The following is a 27331-nucleotide window of genomic DNA, read 5'->3' on the forward strand; positions in this document are numbered from 1 at the left end:
ACATTTTTAGAGCGTAAAAAAGTAAAAGGTATTTTCCTTTATCAATATTGTTAAAATTGAAAAAATATATATTTTATGAAATATATATAGCCTATCTCCAATTTTTTTCATAGATAGATAGATATGTGAGCAGTCACTAAGTAATATTTCAGATTAATTGAAGTGTTTCCAACAGCACTCCCTCAGATAGGTATATTGCAGATCTCTTGCAGTGATTGCATCTGTGGTCTGGATCATATTGCGGCATTTTTCTCCCCTGTGTACCAGAAGAGTGAAGGCACAGCTGTTGGCCGTGAAAGAGTGTCATGCGTGATGCTGGAAAGCAACAATTTCTCATTCACCACCTGAATTAATTACGTTAGTGGCCGAGGCTGAGGCGGCCAGCCAGCGGGGCAGAGCGGGTCTGAATGGGTCTCTGTGTCTTTGAGGGGTGAGACAGGGGGGCGAGCTCTTCGTACCGCAGGGAGCGCGGCTGAATCGCTTCAATCAGGGAGCGCGCCTCGGTCGGATCTCCTCTCCTCTTCCTGCCGTCACACCCACCCGCGCTCGGTGTAGAGGGTTTCACTCCGTGGGAGGAAAAAAAGGGGGAGGACCGACAGCTCAGCGCGGCGACAAGTGCTGCAGTACGAGCGCAGCGGGGGACTCGGAAGCGGAGAAAATATACACACGCATACTCACGCCCACACACGTACACATACCGGGTTTATTCCTCCAAAACCTGGTCTATGGAGAGATCTGCTGCAGCGCCATAGCGACGCAGGCCGACATGGAGGAGTATTTGCGGAGGGTCCAGAGCAGGCTCGGGGTGAGTTGAGAGCCCTCAGCGGCGTTGATGACACCACCTTGTCGGTATAATGAATGAGATCGTGACGGGGAAGGTGCTTCTGCTGTGCTACGAGCTGCGCTCCTGTTGCACAGACAGCGAACAGCTAAAGAAAGCTTTGGTCTCCCTCCCACCCCACCCCACAATAAGCACCTGTAGATCGCCAGTATTTGAGACGTGTTTCGTCCAAACAAATAAACAAAAAAAAAATAGCATGCTGTGTTTACAGGACCACAATGGTGTGTGCGTTTGAAGGAGACGCTGGTCTCTAAATCAGTGGGAAAGACATGACATCAACAAGTTTGTCCAGTGACTCTATGTCTTTCCTGGTATCTGGCTGCTCTGCAGACACGGACTCAGAATTTGCATTTGATGTTGGGCTCAGTATGTTCAAAGAACCTATTAGATAAAAGCCTCATGCAAATACAGAAGAGACTGGCTGACTTCATGACAGAGCCAATGTGAACCAGTTTTGTTTTTAACCAGGCTTCATGTTTAGGGATATTTCTGTAAGCATTCAATGAACCTGCTCTGGCCTTAAGGTTGCAAGGCCATTAAACCTTCTCTGTCCTATTTATTTTTATTATATTTTGGCCACATTGCCATGTAGTGTTACTCATGTACTCTGCACTCTAAGCGACACAAAGAAGTCGATTGTGAGAGAGCTTCCTCTGGTTTGTAAACCTGCTCAGGTATCGTTTAGGAGCAGTTGAAAACACATAATGCTTTTGCTGTTTTGGTCCTTTCCTGTGCCTGTAGTTATATAAACATAAATGCATCCTGTCAGGCACCAGAAAGGTTTATTATGAATACATACATTTTTGGTTTGTTTGATTTTAACTATGAAAAGACCAAATCTGTTCATTTTGCTAGCTAGAGATGATTGATGAACATTTGACATGAAAATAAAGAGTTTAAATAAGTTAAGTTGCCTTGTTTTATGGTCAGTATTCTGTTGTAAGCTAAACCTTTGCTTATGTCTAGTTCTTAAACCTTCTAAAGGGTTTTCTTTCAACAACTACTCCATAAAGGAGAGTGTTTGGATCTCTGCAGCTCCTTGATAGTGACCATGTGCCTCTTGGCTCCATCTCTGGTTGATGGCTCTCCTTTGCCCTGACTGTCCACCCAGTCGACAGCTGCCTCTTGGTAGTTTTTCAGTTGTGCTAAATTCTTTCCATTTTAAAATAAGGAATTTAACAGTGAGATGTCCACAAATCTCAACACTATTTTCTTAAACAATTTCTGCTTTGAACTTCTGCCTGACCTGCTTGCTGTGCTCCTTCGTCTTCATCTTGCTAATGTCACTAATGTTCACTAACTAAGCTTTCACAGAACAGCTTGATTTATACTGTGAATAAATTGCACACAGCTGGTTCTGTTGTCAAATTCAGTGACTTTTGAAGACAATCGGTTGCATTGGAATTTTTTTTATTACTATTGGAGTAAAGAGGGATGAATACATTTTAATTGTAGAAAAAATATAAAGCCACAGCTCTTTCAACCCCACTTCACAATTCTCCATTACTCTGCATTGGTTTTTATTACATAAAATATTAATAAAAGTCACTGAAGTTTGTGGATATAGCAATTCCTAAAAATTTGTGTTTTTAGGAATACACTGCATGATGCATGTTTGCACCATTCACTTAAAAGCCAGAAATGTTCAGAAGCCATCATCCGTCCATGTAAACTGGAGTGTGAGTGTGAGTGTGTCCCTATGAAAAAGCTGCCAGGAAGGAAATTTTAAAGCGAAATCAGGAGCCTTTGTCCTCAAACATAAATACGGTGAAAGACGTCAAAGAAGAAAAGATCAAAGATGTAATTTTGCAAATGAGAGCTTCGTGAGGTTATCTTGTGTTAGGGAGGGAAAGTGTTGAGTCTTGGAGGTTGCAGATAAGATGTAACGTGTCCATTTTGTATCTTGAACACAAAGACACCCATCCATGGATTCTTTATCAATCTCTTATGTCTAAAGTTTGACGATTCAGCCTTTTGCAGACCACTCATTATCTCTGTCATTCTCTGAGAGTTTCTTCACTCACTTTAAAGATGGCCGTGATCCAGAACAGCCATACCTCTAATTGGCTTGGCTCTGCGCGTACTTACTGAATCCATCTCCTCTTCTCAGTTCTTTGCTCTGTAGCTCATCGTCATTTAGCAAAGAGCTCAAACTGTGAGCAGAGGTTACTTACAACATCTGCATAGACTGTATACTTAAAGACCCTTTTTACCTTTTATTCTTCCAGCTGTTATTTATTGACCACTTGTGCGTCTGGGGTGCTGGAAGATTATTTCCTGTGGAAGTTTTACAACATCATGTTATTGCTTAGACATAAAAGTAACTGCTGGATCACAAAAGGCTCCAGATAAGCCACTTTTTCAAGGTTTCCCGTGTGAAAAGGATGTGTAAAACTATTCCAAAGCCAGTCACATCCGTGGTAGCAGAAAGGTTTAGTGTTATAGTGGAAAACGTGTATCTATGGACTATGAGCTACATGGCTCTCAGCCCAGGGCGGCAGAGTCCATGGAGGTGGCATGAGGGAAAAGGTTGGGGTAAAATTATCCATCTGGTGTTTTCCACATGGGTTTTCCACTACTTGTTTGTGCACTCAATAGTAAATGGGTGTTTATGGTGAATTTATCTATATCTATGTTTTTGTTGGTTCTGTGAGCACTGGATAAATCTGCTTCGCACTATATGTGACTGACGATGCTGATGTTAGTCCAAATATAGTCCAAAATCCTAAATATTCAGGTGATCAGCTGTATAATGTAAGGTTTATAAAGCAGTCCTATTTGTGGAACCACACAAAGTTGTAATTTGTTTGCTGGGCATTATGACCAACTTGGGTTGAGATTTTGGTGCACTAGCTTACAGCAGAAGATCGCTCTGAGAAGTAGAAATGTACTTCTTAGTGTACATAGTGATGTACTTAGAAATGTCAGTTTTATTTTAATGTAATTTTGGTTACGTTGCCTTTCTTCCAAATGATGTAATTAGGTAAAATTAATGATAAAAGTTTTGTTTTTAAATTGTGACAATTACATAATATATTGTGAAGCAGGAGTAATAGTCCATTGTTTTCCAGTACTACCTGACAGAAAAATGATCATGTTGACCACCACTGAAAAGAAAGATGTTGAATGTTGTAAAGGAGGGAGGAAGAGCACTCTGACCGAAAGATATCAGATGACTAATACATGCTCCTGCGGACACACATACACACACCAATATTTTCCCGATGCAGTGGAACGGACACTGGCCTTTCTCCTGCTAATGCATCACTTCCTCTCCGCTGCCTATCTAGTATTGATTTATCTTCTCTCTCTCCCTCTTATAAAGGAGCTGCATCGTATCTTTCTTTCACACACCTCTCTACGTTCCTCTCCTAATTCTATCTTCACCTCTCCTTTAATTTGTAAATCTTTCCCAGCTCTCTTCCGGTTATCACTAATTTGCATATTTTCACTTGTTCACTATTTCTTTTAGATTTTTTTCTGCATATCTGATCTGCTTGGTTCATTTTCACCCCACCTCTTTGTTAATAAGCCTATTTGAAATCCTCTCTCCTCAAATCTCACCTGACATCTTCAAATGTCATTCTCAGGGTGTAATTGACAGCCACTAACCTTTTCTCTGCACACTGAACTTGCACTTGTTCCCTCTTTACCACTTGGGCTTCAGCTCGGCGTCAACTAATGATCAAGTGTCACATTTTCAGGGTGATGTCCAAGAAACATGAGTGACTTTCTTATTCTCCTCCATATCACATACAAAAGGTGTGTGGTGTATAGAGGGCTGTATGGAGTACATCACACATTGCTGTTAATTATTTTCTGAAGTGAACTAACCAAAAGTAAACAAAAGGAAAAGTTTTCATATCCTTCAACTTGAGTCTGAGTCCTTCCATGACGACGGAGCGTCTCACCTACACCCTGGAAAGGAAACTCATTTTGATGGCTTGTGTCTGCGATCTCGTTCCTTTGGTCAATACCCAGAACTCCAGATGATTATTGAAGTTGGTAACGTAGATCAATTGGTAAATCGGGAGCTGATTGATCAATCAGCTATTGATGTCCTGCTCCATTTTTGTGTCATTCATGAACAGTGATATCATCGTTCTTCTTGAGCTTTTCTACGTTTTTGTCACCTTTCACCCCAAAACTTCAATGTGTTTATATGGAAGACCAATGCAGACTACTAATTCATAATTGTGAGGTCAAAAAATGATACAAGTTTTTCTCAGTTTTATTAGAAGTTCCGAAAAGTGTTGCATGTTTTTGTTGTCGACTCCTTTTGTTCTTATGCCCCTAAATAAAAAACATTGCAAACAAAATGCCTTTAAAAGTTGTAATTAATAATTAGAAAGTAGTTGTTTAATCCCAGTATAAACACAAAGGTTTTTTATGAGGTTTTTTTGTTTGTTGGAGAACATTAAAGAACCGACAACATCTTGGAGACTGAGAAATTAAAATCCACTTATTTATATTATACAAGTTTTTTTTAAAAATGCCGTACAGTACTAGAACAGATTAGACCAAAACCCAAATTACAATAATATAAGGCTGAAGCAAGCAACAGATAGGCAGTGGAGAAAGTTGTGATGAGGTTTATAAAACCAAGAGACATGGCAGTAGCAGTATTATGCTCTGGGGATGCTTTTATTTGGCATGAACACGGAAGATGGTCAAAGGGCAACACTAGAAGAAAACCATTGAGAGGCTGCAAAAAACTATTGGAAACGCCCAGTCAAAGTCCAGAGACTCTCCCTCTAATCTGATTGGGCTTGAGAGACAGACACCTCAAAAGAGTTGCAGCAGAATATTGTTCTTCATAGTATTTTCTTAGAGTGACTGAATGGAAGTGCATGCCACACTTCTCAGATTTTTATTTGTCATAACAAAAATCTGAGTTAAATACTTTCAAGTTTGTGGTTGTAACATATAAAAATATGGAGAAGTTAAGTTGTGAGGTTACTGTAGACATACTTTTCTACTTGTCTGTTACTCATTTTCACTGACCTGACAGGAATAAAATCAGCCTTTTGCTGTATTTCTTTTCACATTTTGACATCTTACAAAGCAATTAAGATTTGCTTCAGATAACCGGTGAATTCATTGTTTCCACATTTTGCATTGTAATTAACGGCAAAACCTGCAGGCAGGGTTTGTGCAGGCGTTGATTCAGCTTATCTGTTTGCGAGATGAAGCCGTATAGCTGGAAACAAAGCGAGACATGCTTTGGGTTCTGTCCATACTTACATACTTAAAATCTGTGGAATTTTTTTTTAATTGTTCAAATTGCTGACAAATGTGCTCATTTGGGATGCATTTTAGCCTTTTAGAAACAACTTTTAAATTTAGAATTTCATAAAGACTGTTTTACGTTGCAACATTGTGTGCAAACCTATTTGGATTATGCTGGAGGATCATTAATTATCTGCCATTTTCAGAGATTACTCCAAGAATCCCAGTCAACAAATGAGGGAAGAGACTTAATTTTCTGCCTTTCTTGCGCAGAGATGAATGCCTAATCTTTGCGATGCAGCTCTCGTTAATGTCTGTTTACTCGAAATGGGGAAATTTTGTCCTCATCGTTAAGCGTAGTCAGTGGAACTAATAGCTGCTCTGACAAGCCATGAAACTGAGAGGTAAAATAAGCTCCTGTTGCTTTGCTGTTCTAAGTGATTTTGACACCATCGCCAACCCTGTTCAAAAGTGCTCTCTTACCTAACCTGAACTGAATCATGCAGTGCTGTGGTTTCATTATTAATTCATACAGAGGGTTTCAAGATGATACAGTCATCCAGATGAGACGTGCTGGCTCAGTGAGTTTCCACTGATACACTGTTGTGTGTGTGAGAGGATGAGCGTTTAGGTCATGCAATAATGTGCAATCACGTACAACCAGTTACTTCCTGTATTTGATTACTGAAAGCAAATATTCTGTGCTGCAGACTGATTTATCACTATTTCTGATTAATTTAAATAAAATTCACAGAATGAGTAACTGAGATTCTTTGTGTGTGTTTTCAGGCAGGTCTGCCTGAGGGTCCCATCCATGCTGTCTTAGGTGGACCAGAGCCTGATGTTGGCACTGTGGCCGCAACTCTGTGCTTAGCACTGCACCTCAGTCAGGTAATTGCAGCAACAGTTAATGCGCATCTAACTTGGAAGAGTTAACAGTAACTTTTACTTCATTCCACTTTTGAGAAATGTTAATGGAAAAGTAGGAATATAATGTATATAATAAAGAAAAATCAAAGTTGACATGTAAAATTTTAAACTTCCACTTAATAAAAGACAGAAAAAGTAAATAAAAATCTTCAGAAGGAGGCTCAGTAGGAGAATGACGGCATTAGCCAAGTTGTAAAAGAGGATAAAACCTGTTTCCAAACAGAATCTTCTGTGACGTACGATGGTGGAAAAGTGAGGATGCAGGTTTGTTTTGTTTGTTCAACCTGTGCACCACAATAGCTCTTATAAAACTGCTGATGCATGTCTTTGACAATAAGCTAATTTCAGAAAACCTTTATATAAAAAATAAATCCCAGTTTATCTGTTTATTGCTGGTTCAGAGATGGTTTAGTAGCAGATGTCCTTTTGCCTCTCTTGTAAACTCTCACACATGATACACATAAAACCAGAACCAACGGGAAAGTGCTGGATGCAAACTTTCTAGTTGCATATTTACTCATTCTGTATACTCAGGGTTTCTGAACTGAAATGTGAAGTCATCTGTTTGACTTCTAAAGTTTGGCTAAAACTGCTTTATGCAACAGGTCAATGACCTGAAACAGTAAATTGACAACAGCGCCGCTGAAGACAAAAAGGAACATGAGTGTTTTCAACAATTTGGCAAAAAATAACATTTTAACAAGTTAATTTTTTTTCTTGGCATTGAATTATTTTATATTGAGAAAATGTGAACACTATGTTAACAGCCTGTTTCAATCAATTATTATGAAATTTATATTTTTTTGTTATTTATGTTTTTAATAGGTGACATAGTAAAAAGTTGTTTGGGCTTTTTTGGGAAAGTGGGTCAGAGTGCGTTGTGTGTGAGAAGACAGAACGGGGCTCCATTTATACAAGAACCACCATTGTCTCCAACTCTGCTTTATTTGTTTCTCTGTGTGTGCTTCTGTGTGATCTAGAAGCAACCCTCAGGTGGAGTGTGTGTACCCTTGCTGTGCAGGAAGCAGTGCAGCACTGAATTGCCGGAAGAGACGGTCAGGTACTTGCGCAGGGTGAAAATTAGTGAAAGCGAGTTGTTATGGAGGGAAGAAATAGACCTAGTGAATCTTCATCACACTGGAAAGCTTTTGCTAACTCTGCTGAGAGATGGCCTGCTGGAGAGGTGAGTAAATGCAAATCACATTCACACTCCTGAACGCAGTTGTATTTAATTTCAATTCATTTTAATAATTCACCTAAAAGTTGATTTTTGTATGTATTTTTTTGCAAAAGAGTTTGCAGTAGTCCCTTGGCATGCAAATGTCTGTCTTAAAAGGCTTGCTTGTCTTTTAGAAACTTGTTTGTGTCCTCTGAGGCTTGTAAAAATATGATTTAGATGTGTATTTCAGGCCTCTGTGTGTTCATCTTATGACCCGAAGGAAAACTGCATTTGCACAAATGCCTCACAATTATGGCTTCTTCCCCTGCAGCCATCCACACCCGTATCCCCCCTATTTTATCTCTCTCCTAGCTCTGAGTACCACGCTGTGGAGTCCAGTGTCCTGCGAGTGGTCCATCAGGACGGGCAGCGGGACGCAGCGGATGATGGGGGAATGTCCGCCCTGACAACAGTCGCCAGAGAGATTCTTCAAGACGCAGCGGAGCAGAGCAGAGCAGCGCTGGGGGAGCTTCTCGGAGGTGAGGGAGGAAAAGGGACCCCCTGGGGGGAGTAATGGGGCGATGAAGGAGGACACACACAAATCCCCTGACATGACTCGCTTAACACTCACCAGGAGAGATGGAGGGAAAAGTGAGAGGGGTTGGTGAGTATGGGTAAGAAAAAGCTTAGAAAGGTGCACAGAGACCCATAATGTAACTTTTCAAAACAGTTTAAAAAATGCTCTCTTTTAAAGTAGTTTTCCCCCAACAGAACAACAAAGTGTCTACAAAAAAAAATAAGAAATACTCGGGTCACCCTCCGAATCATTGAAGTTTGGTGACTTTTGGACTTTTGTAGACTCGATTTAGGGATAGTTCCTTCAACCCTAACTTAAATGTAATTGCGTCAGTTACTTAAATGTAACTACACCAGTACACAAAGCAAGGTCCATAAGCAGGTGGATGAGTGGGTTTGATGTGGAAGAACTTGATGGGCCTGCCGGGTTGAGCCTTGGCCTCAACCCGATTTAAGATGTTTAGGATGAATTGGAGAGGAGACTGTGAGCCAGGCCTGCTCATCCAACATCGGTGTCTGACCCCACAAATGGACTTCTGGACGAATGATCAAACAATTCCCATAAACAGACTCCTAAACTATGTGTACCGATGCATGTTTAAGATATTGAAATAGCGAAAACACATCACATTGTACATAGGTCACTGTCCTCTCAAAGACATTTAAAGCAGTGGTTCTATGGTGATGCCAAAGTCTGAACTTCATTCTGTATCTCTGCTGGTTTTCTACTCAGTCAGGGAAGGTATATGGAGAGAAAGCTCACAGTAAATCGAGTAAAGCACAGCGTTTAAGGCAGGAAAGATTGATGAACAGAGGAGGAGAATAAAGCACTCTAAGTGGTCCGTGTCCCATATGTCTTTGTGACAGATCTTTGTACTAATTCACTGATACCTGATCAACAAACTCCAACAAAGACGATAAGTGTTACGGAGGTAGAGGGTATAAACTACGTATATATGGCTACTTTTTAATAATGGATATACTTCCATAATCATTCATACAGCAGCCTGATAAGCTCAACATTGATTCACAAAGACCCCACTGTGTGTGTGTGTACAAGTCAGAGCAGAGGTTTCTTATTGGGTGAAAGCCAGCCTAGATTTTACAGAAGCTTGTTCTACAAAAGTATGTCAGATTTTCAATATGATGGACTTATTTTTTGAAGTACATTAAACTTCTTTTGAAAACAAGAACCTCTGCTCTATTTATTGACTTTGTTTGCATGTTTGTTTTGTTTGTCTCCAGATGCCTTGGAGCTCCTCAGAGAAGCTTTGTGGATCAAACAGGACTCTGGCCCAGAAGAACTGGAGGACCTACTGAGATCTTTGGAGGAGTGGGGTGATATGACTGTTGATCAACCCGATGAAGTGAAGCAACAAGGTGCAATTTTTAATATGTTGGATTTTATCTGAAAAAATTAATAAAGAAAAAAATTTGTAGGAAATTTGGGATAGCTTGGATTTGGTCTGCATGTTTTAATGCAGTTAAGACCCTTTAAGTTCTTAACGCTCTTTAAGGTTAACAAAAAATACAAAATTATTCCTCATTCTGAATTTGTTGCCAGGAGCTTGCTCCAATGTGACTGGACAAATTCGCTCTAATGTATGAAAGCTATTTTGTTGAACGTTTCATATCACGTATGTTATCTGTAATAAAAAAGTAAAGTTTCTACTTTCATGATAAGAAAACCAAACCGTGTTCTGCTTAGTGTGGCTGTAGTGACAAACCTCCAAGCCAACTGTGCTGCAGCATAAAACTACCACATTTAAAATCTCAAAAATTTGTTTTAAATGAACTAAATGTGAAGAGAAGCTGAACTTTGGTGCAAATAGCAAAAGTGTCAAGATGCTTTGTTTTGACTATTTGGGATTCTTAGCTCTGAAGCACTTGCAGAGCTTAAGGGATGGAATCTGATGGTCCACATTTCATTAGCCATGTTTGTGGCATTAGATTCTTCCCAATTGAATTTTAAAGTTTTATCCATTCTTCTATGTTTATTCAGAACCTTGTAACATATCCAGTGTAAAATTAGAAAAAAATAAGATTTTTATAGAGTTCAAATTTCCTTTGGGACCAGTAAAGTATTTTGAATTTGAATTCACAAAGTACAATAAAAGGAGGTTAGTGTGGAAGCTGTCGGTGTAGCATGATGGTCTCTAAGCGTTTAGTTTTGAGGTTTTGATCTAGAATTGCATCATCTGTCCGGTTAACTTTTGGTTCTGGCGAGGATATTTACTCTCCTGTTTTTCTGTTTCTGTTGTGAAACTGTTTTGTATCATTTTGTGTGTGTTTTCATATAACTGTTAGTCTGTTTGTGTGTGCTGACCGGATGTAGAGTTAACGCAGCTGCTGATGATGGAGCTGAAGGAGTTCACAGACGGAGAGATGACCCTCGCACTCACGTCCCTGACCACAGACCAGGAGGTTCGTTCCTTATTGTTGGTACAAACTATGGGTTTAAGAATCTGTAGCTTAATTAAACTGCATTAAAATCAGTCTGAGACATTTTTCTCTTCTTAGCATTTAAGGGTCTTGATTACGAATAAAAGAAGCAAACAATTTTAAGTAGCTTTCTCACAGTTAAGATTTATGTAGAATCAGCACAAAAATGCACATAAGTTAATTTACAGAAACTGATTAATCAATTTATTCGAGATTATTAACCAACTTAATTTGTACCTACAAATGATTTGATTAAGCTCAAGAACCGCACAAACATAACTAAATAATAATATCTAATGTTAATGCTGTCCTGCAAATTATTATTAAAAGAGGCTGGTTTTCTGACTGAAAGAACGTGTTAGAAATTATTTTGAATTATTGCAAAATTTGTTACGTTTTTCATCAACTGAAACAAAATTCAAAACGTTATGAAAAGGGGATACTTTACTTTGATTTATTGCTAAATAATATATTTTATCTTTCATTTATGGCATCAAAACTTACATTTTTGTCAAACTTATTGATTGATTTGAGTTTTCAGTAACTAAAAGAAGCCAAAGACTAATCTACACATGCTGCTTTTCAGTCTGAGATTCCTAAGAGTAGTCTGACATACAACTCATTAATATTAATTTTTACTAACAAAAATTAGATCATAGATCACAAATTGTGCTTTACAATCTGCAATTAATGATCCACAATACAGATTTTCAAAGTATTAAAGACTGTCAAAAGGCTAATAAAAAAGGGTTGATATAATTTTTCTGAAAATACTAAAAAAGTTAGTCTTTTACCACCATACCAGATTAGAAAGTCAACCTTACAAGTGTGATTTGTTGAACATACGCATAATAAATATTTACTTTGTACATGTTTCCTGCTCAAAGGTCCAGACTGTTTAAAAATTTACTCAATTTTAGTCTGAAAATTGAGTTTTCAAACTAAAATTGCAGATTTGAAATGGGAAATTTGTAGGAGTCCAGTTCCTAAATGTATTATGGATGTAACATTTACTGGAAGTTTATTAGTTTCTCAGAAGACCAAGGAAATGGAGTTTAACTTTAACTTTGAGTGTGGTCTCTACATTCAAATGAGGGAGGGAAGTGAAACAAGATAGAGCTAATTATCATTATACGGTTTGATTTACCAAAGGAAACAAGAAAGAGAGCTTCACTTTGGTCCATCAGCCCAGTGAGTCTCGTAGAGCAAACTTGAGTTTTGGTGGTTTCACCACCACCCTCTCTCTCTGCTGGAACGACGGTCAGCTTTTCTAGTCTTATCCGGTCTGCCGTAGATCACTTTGAAACAGGCCAGCAGTTCTGGTTGTCTTGGCACAAAGATTTTAAATATGTGGATGTCGCTTCCTCTGGATCTCTTATAGAACTGGGGATGAAAAGCACTTAAAGAAAGAGCACATACTATGGAGGAAAACCAAAAGTTACATTTTGAAGGAACTTCACACAAAATTAGATAAATGTAGCAAAAAACACAATTAATACAACTGAATCTGACATGACCATCAGTCCTGGGTCCTCTGGGAAAAGTCGGTGGCAGAAGATAAATTAACAGGTTAGTTAGTCTTGATGGAAAGAAACTAAATGTCAATAATTCATTAAAGGACATTTTGAACCAAAAACCAGGTCCAGTGACCTGGAGGAAGCAGTTCTGGAGGGTGAAAGGTCAAATCTGAAACGTTCTTCAGCACAACGCATGGATATTGTTTTGTCAGTATTTGAATTTCCTTATTATTCTCTGAGATATGAATTTTTAAAACCCAAGAATTTACAATTTGCATTGGAATTTGAGTTATTACAAGAATTATTAACTTTAATAGCTGCAGTCAAATTATTTTAATACACCATGCTGATTAAACTGCGTTTTAATACCATCTACTTTTTCCTAGAAGCATTTAATGATTTTCTGTCTTTTAAATGATGGATGAATGCCCAAGTAACATGCAGATAACAGATGATCATTTATTTTTCATTCATTTATCAAAAAAGTTACTTTTGGTGATTTTATTGTTTTGGTTGCATTGCACCTGCTCTGCGTCACTTTTTGGAGGTGTTTTTGTTATTGCTGAGGAGCCCCTCTGAAGTTTTATTCTTCTGCATTTTGATGAGATGTAGATGGAGGCCTGAAAGCCTCACACACAGTGATGTATCACCATCCTCCCTGCTGATATTCAAAAATCCAACAAGCACACCGAAACGGGCCATCATTGTCACACACATTTGTGTAACGTTAGTGTTGACTTCTTTTCGCTGTTGCTGGCTCGCCTTGCTTCACACACACACAAAACAAAGTAGGGTTTAAGCTTTTAAGTCTACCCCGTGCTTCTCTCCCTGCTACAACCTCTAATGTGTTCACTCTCCCCACCACTAAGCAAAAAAAAAAAAAAAAAGAAGAAAATCATTCATTATTTCTTTTATATTTTCCTTCTCAAAGCCCATTTTTCTCAGCGGCTGCCTAGCATGCGGTATTAGGCTATGTGTAAAATAAATGATGTCTGTAGCCGTAGGGGTATGGCTCTTCCTCCCCCAGAAAACTACCTAACGTCCAAGGAACATTAAACACCCAGATCCTCGTTTAGCGAATAAATAACCATTCATTTGAATGGCTTTGCTCATGTGTGCGCACCGGACTTTCTGTGCATATTTTACCAGCGCTGTGCCTACACGCTGTGTGTCAGGAGGGAGAGATAGAGATGGAGAACAACCAAAAGAGGGGGGAAAGAGAGAGAGAGAGCGAGAGGGCCCATTAAAGACTTAATATAGAATAAATGGCCAGGGGCCTGCGTGTCGCCAGCGGACCCCAACTCCACAGCGTCATGGTGGGTTACTAATGACCTGAGATCGGGCTCCAAAATGAACTCCTCATATGCATGTCATTTGCAATGTGTATATATTTATATATTATTTTTTAATTGTGTTTGAAAAGAGAGTAAAACGGTATGAGAGTCATTTATTGAGAGGGCTTAGGGAAGTTCTGCCTTAAATGATTCTTTCCAGAAAACTAAATAAATTAGATTCAATTAGTCTTTAATGGTTTATGTGCTGTGTGTTTGTCAGAGAGACTTCTGTGTATGCGGGCGTGTGTGTGCGTGTGTGTGTGTGTGTGAGAGACGGCACTTACAGAGAACTGAGTTAGAGGTTTTGATGGCAGTGATTGCCTAGTTAGCAAAGGGAAAGATTGTGGTGTGGGATAACGATATGGACACATCGTATACACTGACTAATGTATTTTTGTTTACTGTACAAACATACATTAGTCAGCCTGGGTGCTGCTCAGCAATGGAAGTGCAAATGAAGAGAGCTCCAGAACCACTGTTGGAAGTAATGTGTGTGAGTTGTTGTGGTGCTGTCAGAGTGACTGGCACCCGGGTTTGGCTGTAGGTACGATCTACTCCTGGTAAACCCAAAGCAAGGAGCTGCATCTGACCTGCTACAGAACACTTTGCACAGACCTTTGTCAAAATAGTTTGACCCCGGCCTTGTGAGAGTTTGGCAGATGCATAACTCGCTACGAACAAAATGAGGCAATTTTTGCCGTGTGTCTATGTCAATGAGAGCCGATTTCGCATGAAGTGTATTTAGAGCAGGCCATGGTTCTCTACTGGACAATGATGTACTGTATTGGTGGGTAATCCATTCTTTGCCTCAAGTGGAGGTCGGCAAGTATCTGAGGTCTTGTTCATGAATGATGATAGACTGGAGATGAGCAAGTAAATTAGGGGCCCATCTGCATTGAATCAGGTATAACAGATGAAGAAAGAACTGAGCTAAAAGTCGAAGTTTAAATTGAACTACCTGTCTACATTTTGAAAAAAATGTAGTCAGAAAAAGAGGAGTAATTTAAAGTAGGCTGGCATTTGATCGTAATTCCTCCCTTCAGAGACTTATAACCCTTGGTTTTCACCCGTGAGCTGGAGAGTTTCGCTTTAGAGAGCAACGTCTGGATTTCCTTCCTAGACCTAATCTAGAATAAGCAGAAGACATCTGACTGATGGAAAACTGTTACCTGGAAGTCTGTAGGGATATTTATAGCATTGAGGCATCAGGAGGAGCTATACATTCTCAGAAGGCTTTAAATCATGTGTATTTCTTGTACAGATTTAGATTTAATATGCCTGGGTGCTTTTGTGGCATCACTTACATTAACTTCAACAACTTTCATGCTTCTTTTCTAAATGCAGATGAAAGTTGGACATGGTTTTTGCAGCCTCACCTTGGCGCTGGCATCAGCTCCACACTGGTTCTATGCATTTAATCTGTTAGAGTGACTAAATGTCATAGCCCTTAATAAACATTTATATAGGTGTGTCATTAGACAAAGTAACTTTTTTTGTTTAGTTTATTGCTGCCAAATTTGGCATGGGAAATGGTAAGACTTTAGGTAATACCTTCTAGTCCATAAATCTATGGTATAGCCATCTAAAAAGTGTATCATTAGAAGATAAATAGGTGGGTTTTTTGGGGGTGGTTTTTCAGTCTTCAAGATCATAAGTGACAATAGCACTTACACAGATTCGGATTGTTGTGGATAAAACTTCAGGGTATTTTTTATTTTTTCTGTTAGATCTCAATCTCTTTGAAAAATAGTTCAGGAATTTCTTCAATTTGATTTTTTATTTGTGTGTGTGCTTTTTTAATTGTTTTGGGCCACAATCTTAAGGGTTTATTTTTTTTTATTTATTTTTTTTCTCCGAAGAGTTTTTGCGGCACTAGTGGCTCGTATTTTTTCGACAGTAGGCAGACAGGAAGGAGGGTGAGGAGAGGGGGGAAGACATGCGGCAAAGGTTGTCGGGACCGGGAGTCGAACCCGCGACGTCCACGTCGAGGAATAAGGCCTCCAAACGTGGGGCGTGCTAAATCCCTGTGCCACCACAGCACGCCCCTTAAAGGTTTATATTTGACCAAATTTAGCTCTTATACTTGTGGTGGCAGCGACGCATCTATGTTTTCTTTTAAAAAAATTATTTACATGAGACGATAGAGGTTGAATCAGTTGAAAGTGTAAAAGAAATGAAAGTTAGAAGCACAAGTAAAGTTGCTGCAAACCCCGCTTGACATGTTTTCTTGATGGTGTAAAAGGTTTTGTTATGCTCAGATAGGCAGAGTTCGAATTAATGAATGCAGATTGCAACAAAAACACAATCTTCCCACAGTCGTGTCAGAGGGTGTGTGTCGGAGCTTTTCACAGCCCAAAAATTAGCGCTGGCAGATGAGGCTGCAGTTGGATGAAGAGTCGTCATGCTGTGGGGTTGATGAACTGTGGGAAGGACAGGAGCCCTCAGACACACACAGATTCCCAAACATGAGAATAATGTGTTTTTGCTTACATTAACATGGACATCCAAGAAATGCAATATGTTCCCACAATTCTTTGTTTTCTGTTTTTAAAGGCATTTCAGCACTGCTCTTTCGGTACTTTAGAAAACTCCTTGTAGTTTTATTCCCTACTTAGTGTCCATACAACAATCCACTGTTTCTACAAGATACTGTAGTGATTGTAATGTTGTTTGTTTTTACTGTGTGGTAAACAGAATCAATCATCTGTGGTTCTGTGTGAGTCTGACCACCGTGTGTGTATTTGTTTACCTCTCAGTATCCCAATCCGTCCATTTTCTGCCAGCTATTTAAAGAGACCAGGCTTCAGCTTTTCAAGCATATTCAGTGACTTTCAAAGATATTTTGAATATTCATCCTCAATGGTGTCAGAAAAAAATTGTTTTTTAGTTGCAAAGCATGTTAAAAATCCTGTCTCATTATCCTTCCTCTTTATAGTTACTCACTGTTTGAGTTGGTCTGATGGATCATAGTAAAAGTGACTCCAGCTGATGAAGTTGATTATTTTAACCTCACAAGATGTAAGAAAGTTCAATGAATTTGAAAACGTTTTTAAGGCAATGCTTCAGATTTCAAATCTTAGTTTAGCTACATGTTTCTGTAAAGCAGCATCCATTTATTTCTGAGGTCTGCCTCCAAAAGTGCCCTCTCTTTTAGTTGGTTTTACCCAAACATCTAAAGAAGAAAACATATTTATTGTCATTATTTTTTTTTATCTTCTTATTGTTTTATTAACTTCAGCAACAGAAAAAAGTTAGAGGATTAAATGATCCTATGGAAACCATTTTATAGAGTGGAAAAATCTTCCCAAGTTAATGAAACTTTCATTTTTCTTAATTTTTTTAAATGAAAAAATAACTTATTTTATGGACCTTCAGACTAACAGAAACATTCACTGCTGTTTTCCGTCATTCCCAAAACTTACCTATACATCCAAGGACTCTAAGTAGTAAAGTACAACTTTCTGCAGCTGCAAGCAGCCTGAAGAGGTGGATTATCTGGTTATAATGATAGACTTTGACAAGCATACAAATAATAAAGTGCTAAATTGTGGAATTTGTGATAAATGTAATTTCTGTGTGTAATCAGTTTTAGCAAAATTTTAGGTCTAATTCATTTCTGTTCTGTCTGAAAGGAAAGTCATTTTTTGTCAGAGCTCTGAAAAGAAGTTCATCATCCTGACTGCTTCGTATTTCCCTTCTCAACTCCTTTCTGTTTCCTGAAGACATAGGAATCATATATTTGAAGAGAGATAACCCTCAGCTGGGATTTCTTCCTTGTTGGTTGTCCCCAGAAAACATCTTTTTCACTAATTAAACAAATTTATTTTACTTTTGTACGGGTTAGGTATATGTCCTTCCCTCTATCAGCTTAGTTTTGGGTTTTATTTGGCGACGTTGAATGTCTCTAATGTGTTGTTTGTTCATAGTCCTCCGGCCCTTCTGTTTGTTTATGCAGGGCCAGTTTTGCCCTACACCACTTGCACAAATAATTATGCTTGCTAATGAAGGGGCCTGCAGCCACGGCACTCGGTAAATGCCTTTCTGATGAGAAGCACTGGGAGACAGCAGGTGCAGGGTGGGCCTCCTAGGGACTAAGATTGAAGACCAGGAATCCAGGGTGCCCCGCCTGCCTTTCCTATTCTCTAGATTTCTACTGGATAATACTTTAATTTCTTATTGTTTTCTGTGCAGCAGGGATATAACTTTGTAGACTATGAAATAGGCATTACTTAGGCTTTGTAAATTGGATTAAAATGATTTAATAATTCTAATTTGGAATAAATATTTTCATATCATTAACTTGTTTCTTCTATTTTTCTACTTACTCCAATTGTTTCTATTACAAGAAGTCCATTAAGAACATTATTCCACTCCTAAATTTAAATTTATTGGATACAATAAGACATTGCACAAAAACATATCATTTATTTAAACAAGTTTGGAGAACTGCTACACACCACAGTCATTTCTCTGCATCCTGCATATCTTGCACTTATGTTTTGTCCTGATCATCTCATCTAAAGGAAGAAAACAAGATCTTTTGACTCCTTCTTTTCTCCCATCTTCATTCTCCCCCTGTGGCTTCCATGGGTTTTGAGGGCAAACAAATAACAAAGCAAAACATTTATAGAGTCAGTGCTTAGATCTTGGCCCCCAGATCTCTACACTTAAAGCTGAGTGAATGAAGCATGTGGAGAGGGCCCATATGAAATCGACGGAGAGACATTTGGGTTTCTGCCTGCAAACTTAAATGCCACCCTCCCCTCTTCTGTCTTCCTCTCCAAAAACTTCATAAGCAGTAATATTCTTGTGCGAGCTTGAGTGTGAACAGGAGGTGATGACTGTTAGTATGAGAGTGTGTGTGTTGCAAATGGTATATAGCGCACATGTGTGTGCACATTTGCATGTGTGCGTGTGTTTGAGCAGGGTGGTGTCAGCTCGCTCCTTGCCACCCCATTTACTGTAGCTGTACCGCTGTGATCACAGACAGATATATAAATCAAACCTCGCTTGATGGATTCATCAGGGTGGCGAAACGATCGCCTGAGAAGAACTCGCAACTCTTAGCATTCCGTGTTCTGACGGAAAGGGTATGCAAAGAGCCTAAATGGATGAACGCTTGATTAATTCTTTGCCAGAGATGTTGGCGACAGCAGGAAATGTGTTTTTGCTTTGACTGTGTTTGCACGGGAATTTACGCACGCAGGGTGTGAGTTATGAGGCCTGAGTTTCGTACCTAAGGCTATTGTGCATAATGACGGCAGGTTGAGAGAGCTGCACGCAGCCGCTAAAGACTTGCCACCTGTGGAGTGGAGGCAACCAATGAGAGCGGGAGGAAGTGTGTGTGTGGGGGGAATGGGGAGGGAAGGGGAGGTGCGTGCATGATGTTGTGTGCGTTGAGATCCATGTGGGAGAAAAGATGAAGCCGGATATGAACAAGCAAAGTGTGACAGAGAGACAGGTAGGCAGGTATAATCTCATTTATGCTGAAGATCTGATAAATGGACAAATCAATAAGTTTATATTCAAATAGGAAAACAGCTCAGGCATCCTGTAAAGTCTTAAACTTTACAGTGTCTATCGTGGACACCGTGCCAGTGCTTTTGCCTTCAGAACTGACTTAATTATTCATAGCTTAGATTCAACATCCCTGAGAGATTTGCGCCAATAATGTCATGAAAGCATCACACAGTTGCTGCAGATTTGTCAGCTTCACATCTATGATGCAAAGATGCTCTGTCAGATACGCTATCCTGGTCCCACGCTGGAGTTCACCAAGCCTCTGATCTGAGCCCATGCTTTGTCTGAACCAGTTTGCCTGTGTAGGTGCTGGATTCCACACACCTGTGGCTATTAAAGTAATTGAAGCACCAGAAATTAACAGTTTAAAGAGGAGAGCTAATACATTTGGTAATATAATGTATAGTATCAGTAGCCGCAGCAGTTTCTGTTGACTATCAACTCAAACAGACACATGTCAGTTAATAAATTGGGAGTAAACTTTGGGGTTCAGCAGGAAAACTGCAATATCTCAGCAAAACTTGGCATAAGAAAAACTGGTTTCTGTGCATGCATCTTAATATTCCTAGAGACGGTTAGCAAGTGGATTTTAAATCTAACATGTTGATAATTTATAAGAAAAGGCAATCTGTGCGTCTAGGGGTGGCAGAGGGAGAAGGAGGAGGGGCAGCAATATGAGTAGTAATTTACTCAGTTAAGAACCAAATGGCAGACAGACTGTCGCCCTGCGTGTTATCGCAGAGCTTCGCACTCTGCTCGTTTTCTGACTCTGTTTCCTCGCTCCTGTTTGTAGTTCTGTGTGCAGATGCATGCAGTTGGCTTATAGCGTTGCGATCTGAACATTTCTTAGCAGAATGGGCTGTAAACGGTGGCGCCTTTATGGCTGTAATAGAGATTTTATGTGCACATGTTTGCTCATAAAGTCGGGTAACAGTAGCTAACTGCAGGTGGATTAATCTGGGTAGCTGCATGTGCTGGGAGTCACATGTGTCCTTACTCGTGTATACCCATGTGAGTGAATATGTGTGTTTTATTGAATCTCGGGAGGCTTCATTGCACTCATCAGGATATCAGCGTTGAGGAATGGCAATGTCAATGAAGTGACAGTCGTGTGTGTGTGCAACGATTGATGTTCTTAAATCTGACAGCAGCCATATTGTGGTGAGCGAAGGGAGGGATGGAGGCTGGAGCAGAGGGAGGAGGACTGCAGCCCCCTCATCCTTGCAGGTTAATATTGACACAGCCTGGGCAGACACAGTGCCTCAAGCAGTCATCAATCACCTTCAGTGGACTCATACAAACACATACACACACACTTACTCTCAAGTAATGAGAAGGACCACACACGTTTTGAAAGAACATGACAGAAACGCGTGTTGTAATATCCCGGACGGCTTGAATATGTCATATAACGCACACAATCATGTGAAAAGCAGCATTAACTTACTATGAATATCTCCCTTTATGTGAAAGTTCAACTTAAATAAACACAGCAACAATTTCCAAAACTTCCCTAAGCAAACAGTTGTACAGCAAATGTAGATAAATCAAGCAAATATGTTTTCAAAAGTATCACTTTGTACACTTTATGCATATCCCTGCGTGGCAAATTATGATTGCAGTAACACTGTTGTTAATCATTTCAGAGGGAGTGAGAAAAAACAAGTTCCCTTGACAAACAAAACAATTAATTAATGCAACTTTCTATCCATCAATCACAGAGGATGTCACTGAATTACCATAATCTGTGCATGGTGGCTGTTTTAAGAGCAAACAGTTAATTTCCAGACAATAAATCACAAAGTATCTTTCTACCCCTCTGTGCACTTTGACAGCTTCGTCTCTCATTACTACAGATGAAGACACACTTGAAACTACTTTTACTAAATAAAATTAAATCGAATGTGCAATAAAAGTAACAAAGTTAGCAACAGATGTAAGCAAAATGTCTGGAATTGAAAAATTGTATTTGTAAGATTATGATGAGTAGAAAGAAATGGTGTCATATTTTTGTATTTTTTATATTTGTTCCCCGTCTCACATTCAGGACTGGCATAATTACGTGGATGACCTGAAATTATTCTGTCACCAGAATGGCTATGACGTTCTGGTGGCAGTCTTGTCCATCAGTGATACAGTTCATCATCCTCGCCAGCAGGTGGCTGTCTACTCAAACAACACAGATATCCTAAACCAGGTAAATTCCAACATCCATCCATCCATCCATCCATTTACTGTTCACCCATGTCCCTAATGGGGTCGGGAGGGTTGCTGGTGCCCATCTCCAGCAACGTTCCGGGCGAGAGGCGGGGTACACCCTGGACAGGTCGCCAGTCTGTCGCAGGGCATAAATTCCAACATGTCTGTGTAAAAAAACCTTTTTTTCAAAATCTTTTGTGTTCATTAAAACCTACTGAGAGAATCAGAAAAAAAGTTATAGTTGGCTATAAATCCAGAATTTTACCAGTAAAAATGTCAGTGTATTTTAGGTGATGACCTTTGCTGTTAATGTAATTTTAATTAAAAAAACACAAATAGAAAAACAAGAAAAAAACAGGATGTCACCATTTATTGGCTCTGATTACAGATCTGCGCTGAGCTAGAGGAGTCCTCCAGCTGGTCTTTTTCTGGTGAAACAGAAGAAAGGGAAAATCTCCAGGTCTACCACATTCCAATAAACACATCCAGCCCTTCTGGTACTCTTTCTCTGCTGCTGGAAGACATCCAGAGCATCCTGAAGGACTTTGTGAACCGGCGAAACTCTGTATTGGGCTGCCACCCCAGCAGCAGGACTTCCTCAACAGAGGGAGTAGCAGGCAGCGTGGAGTTTTCCCAGGGATCATCTGGCATCAACGACATGGACGGATCTGACACAGAGAGGACAGATGGCAACGGAGATGTGGCAACAGGAGCAAGGTATTAAGTGCACTCAACCTCAAAATTGTACACACCCCTGTTAAAAGACATGGTCTATAATGTCAAAAAGAGTAGGCCATTATAAATTATGTTCGAATTTATTCTGGCTGTGATGTGCCGCATTACTTGTACAGTTGGACTGAAAAACAATAAGCTCGAAACAAGTCTTATTTTGGCAAATGTGGCTCTTAGGATCATAAAGGTTGCCGACCCCAGCCCTAGATAGAGCCCAGAACTAAATCCAGTGGAAAAACTGTGTGTTTGTCTGAAGAAGACTGTGCACAAAATAAGGTTGGAAAAGATTAAATTAAGATGCAGTAGTATGCTGAAAAATATTTGTTTAGATTATAACTGGAGTATTGCAAGTTTTTGTTTTTAATTTTTTTTCCCTCCATTAAATTACAGAGTAAATGTCTCATTAAAGAGAGTAGAAGTTTTGAGGTGATTCATCATGGTCTCATCCCAAAAACATTGGCATTTTAACAGGGATTTGTACTCTTTTGAGATCCACTATACTTAATTATGATTTAAACAATACTGCCACAGTTTAACTTTATTTTTGCAAACAGGGTGATTGCAGAGGGTGAAGAGGAGATGGGAGCTGTGGGAGTCGGTGTTAGTGGTGAGCTTTTGAGCCCTGACAGCGGTATGACCACCATCCGCAGCAGCCGCTCCTCCAAGGAGAGCTCTGTGTTCCTCAGTGATGACAGTCCAGCAGGTGAAGGTCCGGCTGGCGGACCAGGACTGCTTCTTCTGAGGAACCCTTCTGCTCTGGGGTTTTCATCTCTCTCCCCTCCTGTCCCACCCGAGAGGAGGAAGCACCGCTCCAGCAAAAATAAGAAAGACAATTTCAATTTATTTAGCTTTGACCCACTTCATAGCAGGGACCAGCCACTACCAGCGGAAGGAGAACTGGTGGATTCTCTAGAAGGAGTTGATGAAGTGGAAAGAAGAGCTGGAAGCTCTAGCTTATCGGAGCTTGATGAGATGAGCTTGATTGATTTCTCTGCTCCAAACTCTATAGGAGGGCTAGAAAGTAGAAATTCCTCAATTGATCACCACGGTCAGATCTACGGGAATGAGATGATGGACACAATGGTTCCTCCAACTCCCGTGAACAGCCTGGTAGGTAGCCGCCCACCCAGCAGTTGTGGTGTCAGGTTTTTCCCAGAAGATGTTGTCGAGAGGATCAATGGCCTACAGCACAAAGACAGTGTATCATCATCCCTATCAGAGACTTGGGATGACCTGAGCAGTGAAACACAAGGAGCAGCTTTCTCCAGTGACATTAGTGCATTAAATAAGGTCAGCAGCTCAGGCAGTCCTCAGAATGTTTTAAATGAAGTAAAAGACTCAATGGGTGATGCAACAGAAAGAGATATTGTAGACCAAATATCAAAGCCAGTTGCTGCCTGTCAGAGGGCAAAGACTCTTGAACCTCAGCTTAGTTTGATCACTGAGCAGACTGAAACATGTGAAAAATGGAACCCAGACTATGTACTTAGGGATCAGTGGGACCCTGTGACCTTGACTGATCTTCAGTTAACACCACCTGAAGATGGTGTGTTTTTAAAACCCAAAGCTACTGCAGAAAAACATGTAACACCCTCTGTATTGAAAAAGAAACTCACCCTAGACACTTTAACACCAGAAACTTCTAAAGAAGAGGATGAAGGTAAAAGACCAGGCCAACAAATGGAGCTCCTGGACTTTTGGACGTACTCAGCCCAAAAGGGATTTCTGAAATCCGACAGTGGAACGACCACCTCCTACCCTGAATCTCTAGATATGTGGAATATGACGATTAGGGACGACAGTCTCTCACCTCTGACTACCCCAGACAATTTGTCTGAAAATGCAGGATCCTTTAGCGGGCTGAGCACTGTTATGCGGAAAGATGCATCACTGGAAAGTCCACTGGGATATTCTAATGGTGGCATGGCGATGTGGAACACCACCATTCAGGAAGAAAGCTCCTCCACAACAACAACCCCCGAAGGACCTGAACATGAAAAAGATCTGGCATGTGTCGGATTGTTGGTAGCTAATTCTTCTCCTGAGACTGAGGAAAGAGGGCACCTTCAGTCACCTGGAGATGATGACTGGAGAGGTGTTGAGCACAATGTGAAAATAGTTATAGAAACAGCCGACAGTGGATCACAGGGGGAGGAAATGACCAACAATGACATGCAAAGTGTTCAGAGAGAGCTTTTGGAGACTGGAATTGGGAACTTGGGTTCTGCACAATCAGATGTTGAATCTTCACCTCACATAAGCACTGACTTATGGGAATTACCTGTTCATGGCATGGTTACATCCACCTCTGAATACGACAACATTGGAGCTGGGGGATGGAGCCATGCATCCTCCCTTGACAACTCTGCCAGCCCTGTAGTGGACCTGATACATCTAGAGGATCAATCTAGCCCATTTATAGCAGTACCCAGACTTTTTCAGAATCAGAGAACTGATCCTCTGGGAGAAACACAGGCAGATCTAAACAGAGATCAGACAGAAAACCAAATGTTTGTATTTGACAAAGAGTTTGATAATCTTACAGGTAGCACAGAAGGTCCAGTTGAGAGTAAGTCCAAAAACACTGATTGGATGGAACAATCCAGTGAGCATTCTCCATTTGTTTTAGTAGATCAGTCTACTGTCACTCATGCTAAAACCCAAGTTCAGACTCCCCAGTCACTATCTCTAAGCCAGTTTGATGGAGACGGCCATCTATCAAAGAGACATGATGGGTCAGACTCAGCCTCATCATTAGATCTGACCATCAAAATGGCCAACAATGTACAGGAGGGGTCCCCAGCTGAAAAACAAGAGCTGGACCAAAAAGAAAACAAAATAGCAGAAGAAATATCTTTGAGCTGTTCTCCAATGGATGAAAGAGAAGCACAAAGTAGCCCTAGCAGTCTTCACTCAGGTCATCAGAATAACCATGAGACTAGTTCTGATGGAGACTCATTCTCAACCTTAGAAATGGAGTACATTGTCATGCCTGGAGCAGTAAAGGAAACTAACAGGGAGTCTGCAAATGAGATTACACAGGAAGACAAGCAATCTAAAGTAAAACGGAGTCCCATGGAGACATTCAGCATGCTCTCCTATGCTGCCACTGCACTGAGATCTCACACCAAATCTGCACAAGATGAACACCTGGAGAATACTCAGCAAAGCAGTCGACAACAGACCAGAGGAGCTGAAAGCAAATCAGTGTCATCTGAGTCAACCGATCCTTACCAATCCAGCCTTGATTATAATCCTGACCATCACATCCTGCCAGGAAAGTCCACCAATGACCAGTCAAAAAAGATCTCTGAAACCTTCCACCAATCAAATTTTGGACAAACAGAGGAATCGAACTCTGAAAATGAGTCTGGGTTAGCTGCCAGAAGTGTGTCTCCTTCCCTAAGATATCCGTCTGATCATTTCCTGAAGACCAGAGAGGAAGTCTATGTCCATTCACAGATCTCAATGGAGGATTCTGATGAAGGTGGGCATTCACCACCAGCTCCTCCGCCAAGCACTGCTTCTTTGGCTGACTTTAAACTCTGGGGAGGCCAGTTAGTCGACCAGGACGTACCTCCATCAACATCTGAAGCCCAGTCCCCAGCACTCACTAACAGTTCAGTCTCTCAAAACAGCTCTCTGGTAAATTCCCCGGTAAATGAGCTGTGTTTTTCCACTGAAAAAGGACTTGACTTACCATTTTCTGGAGATTTAATGGAAGAGGAACATGAAGATGATGATACAGAGTCCACTGCCCTGCCAAAATGTAGCTCAGAAGAACCACATGAAAGAAAAGAACGAGAAGGGTTTGAACCTCCTGACCTCTTGAGTTTTACTGAGGATCTTATTGAAGCTCCCATGTTTAAACAAACAAATTTAGAAACTATTGAACAAAAGAATGATGGGTTTCTACTTAACACAGAGGCCTACTATGATTCACAATTTATAAGGATGGATGAGCAACAGATTGAAGATCATGAAGCTTCTGGAGACATTGATTCACCTGTTTTAAGGTAAGCTTCCCCACAAATAAAATATTAATCTAATAAATGGGTTTTATTTCTTTAAAATCAGGGAAGATACCTCAGTATATCCTTAGCCTTTTTTTTTTAACAGATTTAATATATTCCATCTCATATATTCCATCCTCTTCCTGTTTTCTGCTGGGTTTTGTCCAGCTTTTCACTTGAGTCTTTCAGGGAAAAAAAAAAAATTGGCATCACTGACAACCCTGTTCTAATTGAGCTGGACAGTTCTCCCCAGGATATTGGTATAGCAAAGAGGGTGTGTGTGTGTGGGTGTGTGTGTGTGTGTGTGTGGGTATACATGTGGGGTGGATGAGTGAAAAATGAGTGCTATATCAGTGGGGTAATGGGAATCTATGTCTGCATCGGTGTGAGGAGATAAAGAGCTGTACATATATATCTGAGTGCATGTGATGTGTGTTTAGCATCGAGGTTTGATCTGCAGCTCTGCGTTTTGTTTTTTATAAATCAGTTTATGCCTCATTAAATATGCATTACCTGCCTCATTACAGCTGGAGCCCCTCCACTGCTTATGGAAATGGCTCCCCTTGCTTTCTAACAAGGTGCTGGCATACGTGTGTATTAGCAAAGTTTCCATATGTAAAATCAGGTGCAACAGAGGATACCTTGTCCATCTGGCTTTAATTTTGCATTAGTAATGCATTTCTGTAGTACTTTAAGCTGTAAGGCAGAGGTTTTTAAAACATAATTGCGTATATTTTGTTTGCGTCTAAATAGTATGTGGGAATGTTAGGATCACTTACACTTATTTTAAGATTAAAGATGAAAAAAGAGGAAAAAGTGGAAGTGAAATAGGTCAATAA

At 40.1% G+C, this 27331-nt stretch overlaps 1 protein-coding gene across 5 annotated transcripts in view; it reads left to right on the forward strand.

Annotated features, from left to right (window-relative positions):
- The first annotated feature begins 246 nt into the window (after positions 1-246).
- LOC114154722 (uncharacterized) overlaps positions 247-27331 on the forward strand; it is a 41358-nt gene continuing 14273 nt past the window's right edge. For 2 of the 5 annotated variants that reach the window (XM_028034062.1, XM_028034063.1), the window contains exons 1-9: positions 250-805; positions 6860-6961; positions 7981-8183; positions 8532-8698; positions 9981-10115; positions 11071-11159; positions 21596-21745; positions 22136-22464; positions 23034-26495. In XM_028034062.1, the coding sequence (XP_027889863.1) occupies positions 767-805; positions 6860-6961; positions 7981-8183; positions 8532-8698; positions 9981-10115; positions 11071-11159; positions 21596-21745; positions 22136-22464; positions 23034-26495 (4676 nt within the window). In that variant the 5' untranslated portion in view covers positions 250-766. Of the gene's footprint in view, positions 806-6859; positions 6962-7980; positions 8184-8531; positions 8699-9980; positions 10116-11042; positions 11160-21595; positions 21746-22135; positions 22465-23033; positions 26496-27331 lie in introns of those variants that run through there. The other 3 variants (XM_028034065.1, XM_028034064.1, XM_028034066.1) reach the window with 3 other exon arrangements.

The sequence above is a fragment of the Xiphophorus couchianus genome, chromosome 12 (genome assembly GCF_001444195.1).
Source record: "Xiphophorus couchianus chromosome 12, X_couchianus-1.0, whole genome shotgun sequence".
Lineage (NCBI taxonomy): Eukaryota > Metazoa > Chordata > Actinopteri > Cyprinodontiformes > Poeciliidae > Xiphophorus > Xiphophorus couchianus.